The sequence below is a fragment of the Leuciscus leuciscus genome, assembly GCF_965113295.1.
Source record: "Leuciscus leuciscus genome assembly, chromosome: 1".
Classification (NCBI taxonomy): domain Eukaryota; kingdom Metazoa; phylum Chordata; class Actinopteri; order Cypriniformes; family Leuciscidae; genus Leuciscus; species Leuciscus leuciscus.
The window spans coordinates 51,885,982-51,901,817 of NC_138725.1; the positions used below are offsets into that span (position 1 = coordinate 51,885,982).

General features: G+C 37.9%; 3 protein-coding genes across 4 annotated transcripts; 2 read left to right on the forward strand and 1 right to left on the reverse strand.

Annotated features, from left to right (window-relative positions):
• Nucleotides 1-1,503: 1,503 nt before the first annotated feature.
• Nucleotides 1,504-4,562, reverse strand: cd2bp2 (CD2 (cytoplasmic tail) binding protein 2). The gene is made up of 7 exons (XM_082139020.1): nucleotides 4,469-4,562; nucleotides 3,821-3,896; nucleotides 3,548-3,680; nucleotides 3,144-3,301; nucleotides 2,488-3,061; nucleotides 2,145-2,230; nucleotides 1,504-1,792 (listed from the first exon to the last, which is right to left on the reverse strand). Exons 2-7 carry the CDS (start codon nucleotides 3,893-3,895, stop codon nucleotides 1,682-1,684), a joined length of 1,137 nt encoding a protein of 378 aa, XP_081995146.1. The 5' UTR covers nucleotide 3,896; nucleotides 4,469-4,562; the 3' UTR covers nucleotides 1,504-1,681.
• Nucleotides 4,563-4,649: 87 nt separating this feature from the next.
• On the forward strand, nucleotides 4,650-8,862 carry pheta2 (PH domain containing endocytic trafficking adaptor 2). Of its 2 annotated transcripts, none has more exons than XM_082139185.1 (4): nucleotides 4,650-5,254; nucleotides 5,636-5,745; nucleotides 6,751-7,054; nucleotides 7,159-8,862. In XM_082139185.1, the coding sequence occupies exons 2-4, from the start codon at nucleotides 5,665-5,667 to the stop codon at nucleotides 7,620-7,622; spliced, it is 849 nt and encodes a 282-aa protein (XP_081995311.1). In that variant the 5' UTR covers nucleotides 4,650-5,254; nucleotides 5,636-5,664; the 3' UTR covers nucleotides 7,623-8,862. The 2 variants fall into 2 exon arrangements, with proteins under 2 accessions (XP_081995311.1, XP_081995312.1); XM_082139186.1 differs by lacking the exon at nucleotides 4,650-5,254 and adding an exon at nucleotides 5,277-5,427.
• A 2,479-nt stretch (nucleotides 8,863-11,341) lies between these two features.
• mylpfa (myosin light chain, phosphorylatable, fast skeletal muscle a) lies at nucleotides 11,342-15,434 on the forward strand. The gene is made up of 7 exons (XM_082139352.1): nucleotides 11,342-11,409; nucleotides 12,223-12,321; nucleotides 13,857-13,932; nucleotides 14,015-14,119; nucleotides 14,205-14,283; nucleotides 14,373-14,421; nucleotides 14,789-15,434. Exons 1-7 carry the CDS (start codon nucleotides 11,407-11,409, stop codon nucleotides 14,888-14,890), a joined length of 513 nt encoding a protein of 170 aa, XP_081995478.1. The 5' UTR covers nucleotides 11,342-11,406; the 3' UTR covers nucleotides 14,891-15,434.
• The last annotated feature ends 402 nt before the right edge of the window (nucleotides 15,435-15,836 follow it).

Below are 15,836 nucleotides of genomic sequence, written 5' to 3' on the forward strand. Positions count from 1 at the left end.
GCACAGTGGTACGGTACTAAAAGGTGGAGCTAGACTCACTGCAGGACGTTGATTGGTTGACAGAGAATCGTCACTTGCGCGTGCTACGAGGGGAATGACAACATAAGAAGCGCCATTTTTTAATATACAGTTTAATATAATACTACTGTTACTGTGTCACGAAATGTAATTTTAAGAGTTTTTCAGGCGAGAATGTAGTTGTTTAAAGCTCAAATCTGTGGTTTATTTATAAAGATGATTTATTTTTCCCCGGTTGTGAGATCCATGCGATCAGCGGGCGCTCGGCGCTCATGTTTCCCGGCTGGATGAGCCTTTCCTCGGCTAAGTTCTTCTGACGTTCGCCGATGACTCCGACGGTAGTGGTTAAACATGAGATATAATAATTCGTCTTGTGCAGACCTAACGGGCGATCTTTGGTCTCGTGAATATATAATTCGTTCCCTGTCAATCGTTTTGGCCGAGGGCTAAGTTTAGTTTCATATTATAGGCTATTTGTATTTAACTTTACTGTTGTAATGTTAGATTAGAGCGCAGCATTTGGACATTTGACTGAATTGTTTGCTTTATTTCTTATTGTATAGCTTCTTGTACCTTTTACTTAAACTTTTATATTGGCTATTATTGATAAAACTGAAATTTTACAAAAAGAAATATGGTTTCTTGTCATTTTCTTATTACAAGATTATCACTGATGTTTATTGCAACATTTGTACAAATGCATATATTGCCTGTAATATGTGTAATTTTTTTTATTATTTAAACGAAAAGAGGTAACGTTAGGGTTGTGTTTTAAATTTCGTTTTGTTATAACGTTAAATAGAATAACGTATAACGTGCAGTGAATAATCAATATGCGTTGTGCATGAATCACATTTGTGTCCCTATAATGTTTAATTTATTTAAATGAAAACGAAAAGAGGCAGAGTAGTGTTTTATAACATATTTCGTTTTATTGTTGCTTAAAATGTACATACAGAGTAACAGATAACCGGAGTAGCAGAGCGAGCTGAGTGACCTTATAAGAACGCGCTGTACCATTTGCATGTAGGAGTCGCACATGGCAAGTACAAACTTTGCGTACTTAATATTGAGAAAAGCCTAATGTCGGCGCTTGTCTTCTTGTGACAAACATGTCGAGGAGCAAGAACAAGATCTGCTGTATATGTCATCCATTGTAGTTTACTATGTTCTTCTTCGCGCGAAAATGACGTCGATCGAAACACCACGCCCATCAAGTAAGGGTACTGTTGGCAGTGGAAACGCTAGCCAGATCATGGTTAACAGACCCGAACCGTACCGTACTGTACCGTACCGTACTGTACTGCTCAGTGGAAACGCGCCATTAGAGGACCGCAGTTTGTTTATTGAATATCGTGAGTTGCAAAATAGCAGCGCCTTGTAAAATAAATTGGACATTGAAAATCCAATAAACGTGCTATTACAAAAGTGCATGAGTCATGATAGCTATATAATATAATATAAATTAAACAACATTAGGTTGGATCCAGCCAGAAAAAAGTCTTTATTTTAAAACATCATGTATCAAACACAGGTGCACATACTAGTGTATGTGTGTACATAAGACAAAGACAATTACTGAAGAGTAAACTATTTTTCAGAGAAGCCCTCTCAGAAGGGCAGAAGAAATCAAATAAAATCAGTAACATGACTCATGGCCAGATCATGTGTAAAGTTCAAAGTCTATTCTCTTTGAGTTGTAGAATGGGGCGCCTCCTTGGTCAATCTTTCTGCAGTATACTCCATCCTTGAAGTAGCCCTCATCCACCCAGTCCTGGAATAAAAGATACAGCAATATATAATACACTACTCTTGTTCATAATACCTAAACTTTCACAAAAAAAGTGTCTGTATTTAATATAAATCAAAATCATTGTGACATTGTAACAAATGTAGGTAATACTGAATATTCTCAATGGTCATGTAATTTGTTTTGCCAACACTTTTTTTTTTTGCCTGTCTACTACTCGCTGATCACGTCATTGGTTAACCCAATGTCAGACGCTCTAAAAAACAGAGCAATATTGCATCTGCCACAGTTTTTACATTTTAATAGCAAATTTAATATAGATTAGAAATAAAGGAAAATTTGTTAAAATTGTGCTAGTTTGGGTGTGTTTGCTTACCTGCATCTGTTGGCTGCTGAAGGGCCCATAGAGCTCAGAGTTTTCCTCATTGTCCCATTTGTACTCCCACATGACCTCATCACTCACTGGAGAGAAACATTGCTATTACTGAGGGATTAGCCATGAATCAAATAATCATAAATGAAGAGTGACGATAAAATTACAAACATGTTTAAAATGTAGTTTCACTGATATTGGATCAAGTTCATTTGTTTGCATCTGAACTAAACTAGATTATTTGTGACCGCGACAAAACATTTGCAACAACTACTACAAATACAGGTTAATTTAAGATTTATCTAATTACACCAAAACAAAACAAAACTCGTATCCAATCACTGACCTAAGCTGTTGTCTTTATCCTCGTCTTTTTCTGCACCATGCCTATCATCAAACTCATCAGCGAACATGTCCAGCTCTTCTTCTTCGTCTTTTTTATCCTCAAGCGTTTTGGCTGCCTTTCCTTGAGTCAACCCCTTCAGCTTGTAGGCCAGTTTTTCATACGTCTGCTGATAAATTTCAAAATCTCCAATCCCCACCAGTCTATCTGCCAATGCTGTCAGTTTGTCTAGTTTATCAGCGTCTCTGTTCAAAGTTTCTTTTTTTCCCTCCTCTCCTCCTCTCAGTTTCCCTTTCTTCTTCTGTCCTCCAAGACCACCGAGTCTTCTCAGAGCAGCAGCCACTGTTTCTCCAGGAAGCAGCAGCTGAATGATGGCTTCTGTGAGTTGATAATGGCTGTATGTAGCCAGAGGGTCTTCTGCTGGCACTTTCTCCTCCTCTACCTCTTCTTCCTCACTGTCTTTATGTTGCTCCTCTCGTTTTATCTCCTCCTCTGCTTCATCTTCATCACCAACCCTTCTCTTACGCTTTGCTGCAAGGCCTTTCTTCTTTTTCACAGGTTGCTCTTTTATCTTAACCTGTGTGAGAAAAACAATGGAACGTTGAGCTTAAGCTTTGATTCCCAATTATTTATCAGAATTTATTTAATATAAAAAGTACCCAGTCAATATTGTCCAGCCAGTTGTCCCTGATATCTTCCTCTTTGTTGACAAAATAGTTTCCCTCTGAATCAAAGTAACCCTCCTGCATTTCTTCATCGAGGTTAAAAGGGGTGATGCGTACCCCCTCATCATAGTCAATGGTTGCCATTTCCTGACCTGTAAACACAAAGAATGTTAAAGACAACTATTAAGTACTATTAATCATAACTAAAATACAAGCAACCTTGTGCTTCAAAATACTGCCATTTGTCAACCTTTTGCTCCATTCATTACATAAAAATTGTTCATGTATACATGTTCACATCCCAGAGCCTTATGCACATTTAAAAGGAAGGAGAGAAACCATTCTGCAATGCGCTTAATTTATTTGATTATCTGCATGAGAACAAATTATTCACAGACCTTCCACGTCATCATTGGCAAGGATGTCATATTTGCTGATATTTTCTCCATCCCCTCCTTCCTCTTCCTCATCACTGTCCAATGAATGTTTCTCCTTAAATCTGGATCCTGGGCCACTTACAACATCAACAATCTGTAAAAAGACATTGTATAAAGCAGAAAAGAGCATGGGCATTCACAATACTTTACAATCCCTTTAATCAGCATAACAACATGCATGGAAATAACAGGACAAATAGTATAATTAAATATAAATAGTTATATGAGGCCAACCTTTTTCTTTGGAACAACTTCTTCCAAAGTAATCTCCCCATCTCCATCCTCAAAGGTCACTTTCCTTTTCGACATGCTGAAAGAGACATAAGACACTACATCAGACAACATTGGGTTTTTGTTGTGTGTGTGTAACTGTTACACGTCTAGTATACACGGTAAATATTTTAAATTCTTAACAGGATGCTGGGACTCCATAACAGATTGAATTAATGAAACCTGTACATATTGTTTAAGATTTAAAAGGTAATAAAAGACACTTCATAAACAACCAAACTTACTGCAGTTGACTGGATTAGAAGACACTTGATTGCGCTCCTACACATAAACTATATCTAATGAGATGTGTATAAAGTTTAGGCCTAATTCTTTAATATCTACAAAACCTTACACAAACATGTATATCAAGTGCGATTATTGCAAACAAAATTGAATCAAGTATCACATTTAATTGTTTAAAATGTTCAACACTGCAGAGCAATGCTTGAGCTAATGCTGCGAGCGTCCGTTCGGAGCGTGTTTCAGTTAGCTAACGTGCTCAAAAGTCATATACAATTAACTTTAACTTGACTTAGACACACGTTTAACGTACTGGTCAGCTATAAACCAATACTAATAAAGAGTAAAACACACGGTAAAATAAGTTACCTGGATGTTATTCTCCCCGCTGCGCCATTCAAGCAAAATTACTAAAACCGGAACAACGTCATTCGTGTGATTCTGGTCGAATCTCTATCGGCACCTACAGGAGAACCGGTTGAATGACGTCTATTGCGATTAATTCACTTCTGTGTGACCTCACGTCCATCACTTGATATGCTTGGATTTTTTTTTTTTTACAACAACCTGATTTACGTTTCCAGACGAGCAAATATTGTTCTGTTATTTTCAAACGAGAATCTGATCATTTGACTTTAAACATTTCACTCTCTGGAAAGAGAAAAATATGATGCGTCTCTATGAAACTAAATACAGGAAAGTGCATGTAGGATGCAGAACAGCAGCGACTGTGTGCAAAAGCCACCTCAATGCAAAGGCACAGTTCTGACATAATCTATCCAGTAAATATTTAATGAGAGCCTAAATTAGAAACATGAATCAATAATACGCAGTGTATCTGTTTTTATTATTTATTAATAATTATTTACTTCCCCTATCAGTAATATTGGTTGGGGATGTGAAAGCGCACATGCCACTGCAGTTTCACTATTAAGTCTAAAGAGAATAGGACATCGGCTTTTGTTACCAGGAAGTGGGTCGCGTTATTTATATTTCAACACTTAGAACACTGGCGCGAGAGCGCGCGCTGGTAACACGAAACTTAAATAATAATATTGGTCTTTGCCAGGATTGAGGCGCTTGGCCTTAAGTTATATTTTTCCACTAAGGTCGTATGGATACCCTCGATAAATCAACGGAAAGGCATTGACACAAGTAAGTTGGTGCACCTGACAAATATTGAGGCGGTCTGTCACAGTTCAGTTCACAATTCCTTTTCACCGTTTGTTTCCTTGTTTATCCTTTTACAAAGCGAATATAGATGCTTTAAGATGGATACATAATATTTACGTGGCAGTGCTTTGACTCCGCGTGAACCGGATAGACAGGTTGTTCACGTATGATTTAATGCTTACTCATGATTAGATTTGCACGTTTCCTTTTTCTAAAAAACAAATCACTATATATATTTTTTAATTATTATTATTATTTTTAAATCTTCTTCTGTTTAAAATAATGACGATAGCCAATTTGATTTGTCCATGGGCTGTAATTTCTTTTGCTGACTGTAAAGCTCGCTCCCTGTGCTCACGCTAGGACACGGCTGAACGCCAGGTGGCGTTGTAATGAAGATCCATGAGAAGATTCTAACCCATTACCTGTCCTGCACTTCGCCTGTAGATAAGGAGGGTTACCTCTACAAAAAGGTAAGGACCTGGATTTGTCAGTTTACCTTGATATTATTAAATTAACCTAGAATGCTACTTTGAAAAAGCTGACTCTAAATGCACTGGTGAGTGCTGTAACTACTTGGATCAAAGTGTTGGGATTGAAACTGCCTAGGTGAAACTGCCTTCGAACTACATTATATCTGACACATCTAATCAGACGTTACCTTCAGGATCCTTGTATAGAGTCCCTTAAGAAAAAAAACAGATTTAAATTTCCATTTGTTCTATGTGCCATTTCCCCGCTCAATTCAAACAGAAAAAAGGTGCATGTTTAGGTTATTGTACATTTGAAATATTTATTCATGTTTAATGTACTGTGGTGTTTTTGTATGCGCTTGTACTCCACTGCTGTAAAACACATTGCCCCCAAGGGTGACAGTAAATGGTTAAAGTAAAAACGATGGTGGCAAGCAGGAATATAGGATCTGATAAAGCAGCAGTCAGCAAGATTTTTTTGATCATATTCACTGAAACCGACACTATATGCTCCGACAGAACAACATAAAAAAAAACTGGCTTCTACCTCCACCTAGAGCCTGTTATTTGTTTAGCAAAAATCCACCGCTCCCAGTTCTTCTGGTCCAATCGGTGCAGGGCTGTGTGAGATCTGACTGTCAATCACAGGTCGTGCACACGCCAGAGATATAATTTCTGTGTATAATATTATATTCATATATAATATATTGATGCCAATATTTCTGAACAGACTAAAAATAAACCACCTCACTATCTGTAAATGGCACTACTGGAGAAACAAGGCTGTTACACTTAGGCTATCATTTGATAGACACTTATTAAAAGCATGCCATTGGCCTATTTCTTAATTATTGACACTAAGAAGTCTATCTGTCTTCTGTGCATTACAGAAATGTTTCACATCTCCACTCTAGAATCATTTTTTTTCTCTTTAAACAATTCGTAACTGAAATTACTTCCTTGTCCTACCTGTGTCTGAACTATTACCACATTTCTTTTCCACAGAGAGAGAGGAACACCACTTACCTGCGCCGCTGGTTTGTGTTGAAGGGGAATCTGTTGTTTTATCAGGAGCGTCCAGGCGATCGTAACCTGTTGGGTGTGATCGTTCTGGAGGGCTGCATGGTGCAGGCATGTGAGACGGACGGTCAGTTCTGTTTCTCTTTGGTGTTCACCGGACCTGGCCTCCGCACTTATAGACTGGCCGCTGATGATCATAACAGCCAGGAGAGCTGGATCGGCGCTCTGTTCTGTGCTAGCCACATCTACCTTTCTATGATTGTCAGAGACCTGGAGAGACGTTACCAAGGTGTGTTTATGTGCTTGCATACAGTATGTGTTTTGTGTGGCTGTATTAGCTTGAATGCAATCATCTTGTCTAAATGAAATTTGTTTATGCTCTCAATAAAACAGAAGCTAGAAGAGACAAAGGCCTCTGTGATTCCATCCAGACCTCAGCAGGGACTTCTACACCCAATAAGATAATGGCTTCCTGGAATACAGGACAACCCTATTTCGTACATGGGACTACCATAGTGCCCAGAGATGGGCGAAGCTACAGCGCTAGTTCAGTACCACCCCCATCTATGCCGAACAGACCCATCAGCTACAGTCTTCATGCCCCTCCTATTCAATTAAAAACTACCAGTAAGAGATCTCCAAAGCTCTGGCCCAAGAGAAATGCCCACGTCACCCCCTTAAATGGTCCGGCACCATCTTACGGGGAGTGGCCAGTTGTGGGCTTTGATCCTTTGGAAGAATTTAGTAAACTGCATGAGTACTATGGAAATGAGATTAAGCAACTAAGAGCTAACTGGCTGAAGAAGAAGCGTGAGGAAGTGGGATACGTTGAGGAGGACCTCATTGACCTTGGCTAGAGTGACCACTGTTGGTTTGTGCAGATGCATGCGTTTAGGTTGTCATCAAAATAATAAATCCTGTTCTAAAACAATGGATTAATGAATGTATTAAGGATTCATGAAATGTAAGAATCCTGCTGTCTGTTTAATTTTATGTTGAAGGTATGTAGATTAGCACTGACTTCTGATCTTGATGGCATTTCTGGTAAAAGGTTTCTCATTTCCTCTCTGTGGTCAGTATATACGTCTCAGCCCCCATCTCAGCCTAGTTCCTTCTTGCTTCAACTGTCATAAAACAGACCCAAACCACAAGTAGATTTACACCCAGCATTTATCTGCGGACATAACTGCAAAAATTAATATTGCAATATTGCAATTCAAATACTGTCAAATGAGGTCAGATGTCATGCATGTTTAGTGAAGGGATTGAGTATTTGCTTTATTTAAGATTACATGCTAGTTGTAGAGATCTATAACAATGATTAATATTTAATTTCTTGTTACATCTTCTAAATGATGTACTGAGGGAGCCTAAATGAAAGTAGTTGTATTGTGTATGTTAATAGGTCTGGATTTGTACTCAATGTTCATCTTTTATTTGACAGAAGGATGTAAATGAACATGTGTGATTTTCTAAAGAATAAGTGACTGTTAAGTTCTGCCTTACAAAACCAGTTCACTCAGTTCAGGAGGTTTCACAAACAAACTGAAATACACGCCCTGTCTGCTCTTCCTCTTTCTCATCACCTCAATTCTCTGGGGATGTAGATGTGCCTTTTTTAGTTTTTAGTTTATTTTACACATTTGGAACAATCAACACATTATTTAATAGTAATAGTTTTTATAGGTGTGACAGTCATATCAGTCAATATAAAAATAAACTGTACAGTTTGTATGCATTCATCTTTTCTGAGGTGCAGCTCTTTATAGGGTTAATAGAGGGCACTGCACCTCAGTAGGACTACTACCTACTGTATATTTAGTGTGAGAAAACTGATGTTTTATTATATAATGCCCCAAATTATATATATATATATTATAGAAGTCATTTTAGATGTGTTTTATTGTATAAACGTTTTATATATTCCCAGTTTCTATATGAACTGCATCCACAACACATTGTCTTAAATTAATATAGATCCATTTTGTTTTAATATTTATTTTAATGAGAATTTGTTGACAGATTAATTTGATGCAATGTTTTTAGTATTAACCCTCTGATGTACATTATAATAAATTCTGTAAAGATCTGTTTTAACATTCTGAGTGTATTTCAACACTGCATATATCACAGCAGCAATAAGGACACTTTTTAAATCAGTGGTTGTTCGGTTTGAGTGTTAATATCAATTTTATTGTACTTCATTCAACTACATTTATATACACACACACACACACATATATATATATATATATATATATATATATATATATATATATTCATATACGTAATTGTCAACGTGGGCAAATTCATCTTTTGCTATGGTGAGTATGTAATACAAACATTCAGTATAGGCAGATATTGTGGTTAGTGTAATGATTAATAAAATCACATCAGCTTATGAAGATTTATGGAGATTCTGTAGCATACATAAGAGCTCTAAGAACAGAAACAAAATTACCAACACCTTCAGTGTTGGATGCCACATGAAGATCCTCTCTACATTGCAGGCCTGAGGTATGTTTAACCCCTATAGCGATGGTGTGGCCTTTTTAACCTCATCCGGATTCCAGTCATCTCTGTCATGATAAACAGCTTTGAAGAAACGTATCAGATCACGTTACGCATAACTCTTACTCTACGTATAGACATGTAAACTTTGACAGGCTATAAACAAAACAAAGATGAGTAACACAGTGACCTACAGGCCAGCCTATGAAGATACTAAATCACAGATGTGTACAACCATATCAGTCATAAAGCGAACATACTTAACAAGCCTGAAGACCTAAATCATAAAATAAAATGAAATGACATAAAATATCTCAAATCAAGGTCCACACATCCTCTGACCCAGAAACCTCCTTCCCTCCCCGTCACTTTCTCTCTCTCTCTCTCTCTCTCTCTCTCTCTCACACACACACACACACACACACACACACACACACTTTGAAAGCTGTTCCACCATATATAGTTATATGAGGGGTGTGTTAATATAGCATTGGCTATACATATCTAATATGAGAACTTGTCTAATCATTAAGCTGCATCAATTATTCAATTATTAGTTATCAATGTTACCTTAAACTTCAAACCCCATTACTGAATACAATAGATGCATATACACACTCCAATAAATATACACATACTAGTATTTATACATAATAATATACTAATATACATATACAGTTATTTACAGGAAATGCAGAAAAATGTAATACTTTGTGTATGCATTTCCTATTCAAGATCATTATTAATGAACAATTTTGTAATTTAGAATAATTTTGTTATAATTATATGTAATCATTTAATGCGAATGTATATATTGGAAATCATTGGAAATCAATAGTAATGAATTTGTCAAATCAAAATTGATCAAGGATACAAATGCACTACTTACATGACTTTTTGATTTTAAAACAATTAAAATTCATCTCATAAAAATGCTGCATAAATAATTACAGCTGCGCTATTCTATTAGAAAAGATTGCTGAAATAGAACAATGAAAGATCTAGGCGAGATCTAGATACGGGAACACAAGTAAAGGACAGACTCACAAGATATCAAATTAATCTAAAAGAGGAAAGGAACGTACAACAAACTGTGGAGTTTCCAGAAGAGGTCGAGGAAATGACTGATGGATTAAACAGAGAAGAAAAGGCGAGCACAAGAAGCAGACAAGTTTGTTGTGCTATTTTGGTCGCTCTCAGCTGTCCATTGCCCCCGGCTTCCCAAAAGAACCTGTTTTAAGCCTCTCTTCATGTGTCCCCTATACCAACCCCTCACTGGACTGCATTGTGCTGATCATCTCAGACTAAAAGAAAAGAGGATAATTATGTGCCCTTTCACAGAGCAGCTTCCCATTTGCCACCACAAAGTGCACCTCAAAGTGACTGTAGAGTGGCCAAGTGAGGTCAAAGAGCGCCAAGGAGAGAGAGTGCTGAATATAGGCATGGCCATGAGGCAGGGTGAGGCAGGGGGACATGGGCCCAAATCTTATGGCATCACTATACTAGGAAAGGCATTAAAACCCTATTTTCAATTAGGGCTGACTTGGAAAGAGGCGACGGGAAGGGTTATGATTTGATGCCAGAACTGCCTCTTATAAATCAGATGGGGGCGTGTATACAAGTTTATCATTGGCTCAAAAAATCTCTGGATTTAAATCAATCAGTATCTATTATTGCAATCTCCCAATATTGATCTGCCGCTAAACTAAATGGGAGTTGTGTCCTCCTCAGTGTCTATGGTTACAGCTCATTCATTTCAAACTTAGTTATGTGATTGTGTGAAGCTCAAACAGTCCCTTACGTCTCCATGTCCTTATTAGTCTACGCGAGACAAGCAGACTGCTGCCACTAGTATCAGATTCATCCCATTCCAAGACTCTAATAGCTATTTCTAAGCACTGTAAGATGATAGTGCATCCCACCCTGTGTTCCTTCATCACTTTCCCCCTACCTCATCTCTCTCCCCTTTCATAGTTTCCCTCTTTCTGTCTGCTGTTTCCCAAGCCACACTTAAGGTTGGATCTATAATTAGCAAGGGGCCTTCGGCAGTATAAAAGGCTCTCGGGAACAGGTCACTACACGGCTTCAGTCTTCACTTCTTGAGCTTCTTAGACTTCACACCGTCCCAGCATGGTGAGTAACCAGTACCTTAGCCGTTACCTGGCCACACCATCTAGGTGGACACATAGGAACCAAGGACATAAAGCCTCACTCTCAGCAGGGTCACGTGGAGGAGAGCTCGCGTTTTGAATCAGCGTCTGATTCTTGGATAATTGAACTCTGGACTTACAATACCTTTAACAGGATGTGATAAATTGGGCACTTTTTCTGAACCTGCGTTACTGGAACCAGGAAGTTAATGCTTAAGCTGCAAAACTAAGTGGTTTTGCTTTCACTTCCCATAACATGCAGTTTTTTGTAATTTATTAAAAAGTTATTGAGTGGACAGAGATTATGTTTGTATATAGAAAGTTGTAAGTTTCAGCATAGTTTCAAAAAGCATAATACTAATGTACTAATGTAAAGGTACTTTGGATCAAATTCAACACAGCATCCAATCCAACAGTTTCCAGTAGCTGACTATGATGCCCTTGAAGCTACAAAAATACTGAATACAGTGTCAATAATCACTGCAAACTTATGCAACTTAAGCAAAGATCATTTTTGGGATGTAGGCTATATCACTCATATAAATCTGTTTCATTAATATGTAGCTTTTCATACTGTTTTATTATCAATAAATGTGTTAAAATGTCTTATGAATGAGTCTGGTGTCTCTAAGCTCTGTGTGGCACTGCTATGTGAGTGTCTAATTTTCTGATTTTCAAATTATGTTGATATGGATTATCGTCAAAAATTAGCACTACATCTATTCTATTTGCATGTACTGCTGTGTTAAACATTAAAAACTTTCTTATTATTATATATTTTATTTTGCATATGTAGGCACCCAAGAAGGCTAAGAGGAGGGCAGGAGGAGGAGGAGAGGGTTCCTCCAACGTCTTCTCCATGTTTGAGCAGAGCCAGATTCAGGAGTACAAGGAGGTACATCTTTTTTCAGATCTTCTTGTCAACAAGCACACTAATTCAACCGTGTCAGATACATAACAAACATCATATTTTGAGAACATTATGTGTTGTTTTAGAAGTTGCATTCTTTCACTTTATTGTGGATTATCAAAGTCGAATGAGTTTGATGGGGGTAAATGTTAGTATACATCAGTTCAATGCAATAAATGACCACTGTGATTTGTCACAGAGGTCGCTTTATAACCGGCCTTTTAATGCTAATACACTGAAAAAAAAAGTATCGTTGAATTTAATAAAAAAAATTATCGTAAGTGGTTGCATTCAATTGATTTTACCTACATTTAAACAAATGCATTAAGTTGAACTTTTTAGTTCAACTTAATGCATTTGTTTAAATGTAGGTAAAATCAATTGAATGCAACCACTTACGATAAAAGAATTGATTAAATTCAATGAATAATTTTTTTCAGTGTATGATCAAAGGCTAATTTTTTGTAACCCCTACTAAGAGAAAGGTCGAACCATATCTATATTAAGGCTTGTATAGTATAGCAACTGTACAGAGTCAACAGATCGTCTTAATCTAGTCAATTTGTCTCGTCTGCTAATTTATATATACTGTGTATATGTATATATATATATATATATATATATATATATATATATATATATATATATATATATATATATATAAATGCCAGAGCCTTCCTCTCCACTGCCCTCCCATCTGTCAGACACTGTTCTGATACCAATGGGACAGCAGCTGAAGATCACAGTGCATGCCAGAGAGACAGAAAGAAAGAAAAGAATGTGAAATAATAGACAAGATAAAAGAGAATACGATTAATGGATAAAAGTAATAAATAAAAGCCCTCTATCTTGGACTCAAAGGAAAGTGTGAGTAAAAAAAACCCTATTGTTAATAAGGTTCATGTTTTAGGGCGCTTGAAGTGGTTGCAAGAAAAAAACAGAAAGTGGACCCAGAAATTACATATAATTCACACACAAAATAAAAACCTGGAGAAAATGTGATATTTAACATAGTTGTCTCTAGTTATGGTTCTCAAACATGATTAATCTGAATTAGCATGATTATCTCGAACACTAAGTAAAAGAGAATGTGAGCACAAGCTAAAAGGACTGGAGTTAGCGTCAGGCTAGTGTGCGATTGAGCTAAGTAAGGATATGAAATGGTTCGAGTAGTTTATTAGTAAGTAATACAGCCTTCTCAAGTTCCTCTTCAGGAATGTCTGACATTACAGTTGGGATTGACTTAACACGTCTCCCAGATGGAAAGAAGGATCAGTTAGGGTCTCTGTGGGGGCCGGGTGGAAGCAGCAGCTGCTCTTAAGTATTCAAGCCCCTTCTTGAGTTTCACGTGATTCAGAAGGACATTTTTAATACTGTCAGGCAAGAAAGAAAGCCTGCAAGGGGAAGATTTCCTGATACGACTCATTAGTCATTGGTTTGCAACTGTCAGCAGCCTCATTTTTCGTCACCACCTACTCCTGTAACAATGTTCTTGTCTTTTTTCTGTCCTGCACACATAGGCTTTCACAATCATTGACCAGAACAGGGACGGTATCATCAGCAAAGATGACCTTAGGGACGTGTTGGCCTCATTGGGTGTGTTTATGATTTGTGTCAGTCATGTACTTTGTAAATACATCCACGAATCTGTGCTGACCGTCCTCATCTCTCTCTATAGGTCAGCTGAACGTGAAGAATGAGGAGTTGGAGGCTATGATCAAGGAAGCCAGCGGCCCAATCAACTTCACCGTTTTCCTCACCATGTTTGGAGAGAAGCTGAAGGGTATGCAAAAGTCCCTTTTTCTGTCCATTTTCCCTTTGGTTTTCCAATCATTCAGTTAGTGTAATTCGCTCTGTGTCTCTGAAAGGTGCTGACCCCGAAGACGTCATTGTGTCCGCCTTCAAGGTGCTGGACCCAGAGGGCACTGGCAGCATCAAGAAGGACTTGTGAGACTATATTCACTGACATTTTATTCCCATGCAGAAAAAAAAGAAAGACTCCATATCTGACTACTACTCTTTCTCTTTCATTCCAGCCTCGCGGAGCTTCTGACCACTCAGTGCGACAGGTTCTCTGCAGAGGAGGTGAGATCAGATGTGGCTCATCTTTAGAAGTTTAATTTTCTAAATGCAGGTTATCTTATTGTAAATTATTCGCCCATGTACATTTTTTTTTTAAAGTTATTTTTTAACTTAATTAAATTATCATTTTTAATCAAAACATCATTCTCTCTGATGAGATATGCAGGACTTCAGATCTGCCAAATCCGATCCTACATTTTTTTTCTTTTTTGACAATCCGTTTCGCTCGGATGTATCCGTGACAATATAGAAAACAGATCTGTTGCTACTTCAGTTTCATCGCAACTTTAATCTATTTTCCTAGATTAGTTAGAGTCTCTAAAAGCACTTTAAATTATGTTTAATCAATTCTTTGTTCTTCCTCCTTTAGATGAAGAATCTGTTTGCCGCCTTCCCCCCAGATGTGGCTGGCAATGTTGACTACAAGAACATCTGCTACGTCATCACACACGGAGAGGAGAAGGAGGAGTAAACGGCTGTGGAGACAAGACAGAAAATAAAAGAGATGAACGTGTTTCTCTCTCTGCTTTACTCACCAAGGCTGTTCTTTGTCCTCCTTCTCTTTGTGTTTCTTCCTCCTTTCCCATCATCTTTGTTACTTTCAAGCACTTACTATCTCCATCTCTCCAAAGACTTGTCTCGCTGAGGCTGAATTGGGAGGGTGGAGAGGCTCATGACCACTGTGTCTGTCAAGTGGGGACATGGGATTGTTTTCAATAAAATGAACATAATTTCTATATCTCTCACATGCTCTCTCTTTCTCTCTGTTTCTCACTCATTACCCATGACCACCTCTCTTTCATTACAATCAAGCATGCATGAAAGTTGCTGCATTTTATACTGCTGACTGGAGGGTTGAAATGAAGGCATCTATAGCTTTGGGCTGAAATACCTCTCTAGATAGATGTGGAAGATAGCTCACTCTGGGGGGTAAAGAAGCAAGATGGAGTGATCTCGCTCTATAATAGAGGAACCAATCATCATTCTCGTTTCTTCCCCTGATGGTTGACTAAAAAGAGAAAATTAGGGTTTTGTACCGAGAGAGTTGGGCCTCCTAAAAGCGATGCCAAGCTTATCACGGAGGGAGTGAGAGAGACAGACCATCCAAGGAAGAGAGGAGAGAGGGGACTGAAAGAAAACATATCCTCTTCACTCCCCCTCTCCCCTCCTCTTCACTATTTCTCTGTCCATGTTTTTTTTTTTTTTATCTATCCTTTTGCTTTCTGCTTCTGGGCCTGCTTTGCTCTGTCAGAAACTCTTCTGTAACCAATAAAAGACACAAACTGTGAATAAAACATCTTTTTGTACTGCTATGTCTGCTGGCTGTGTGTGATAGGTGGGAAGAAACTAGACTAGTCTGTTTTAGGTAGATACTGTGAGATAGGGAAGGCTGCATTAGACTGCAGTATAATGATGCA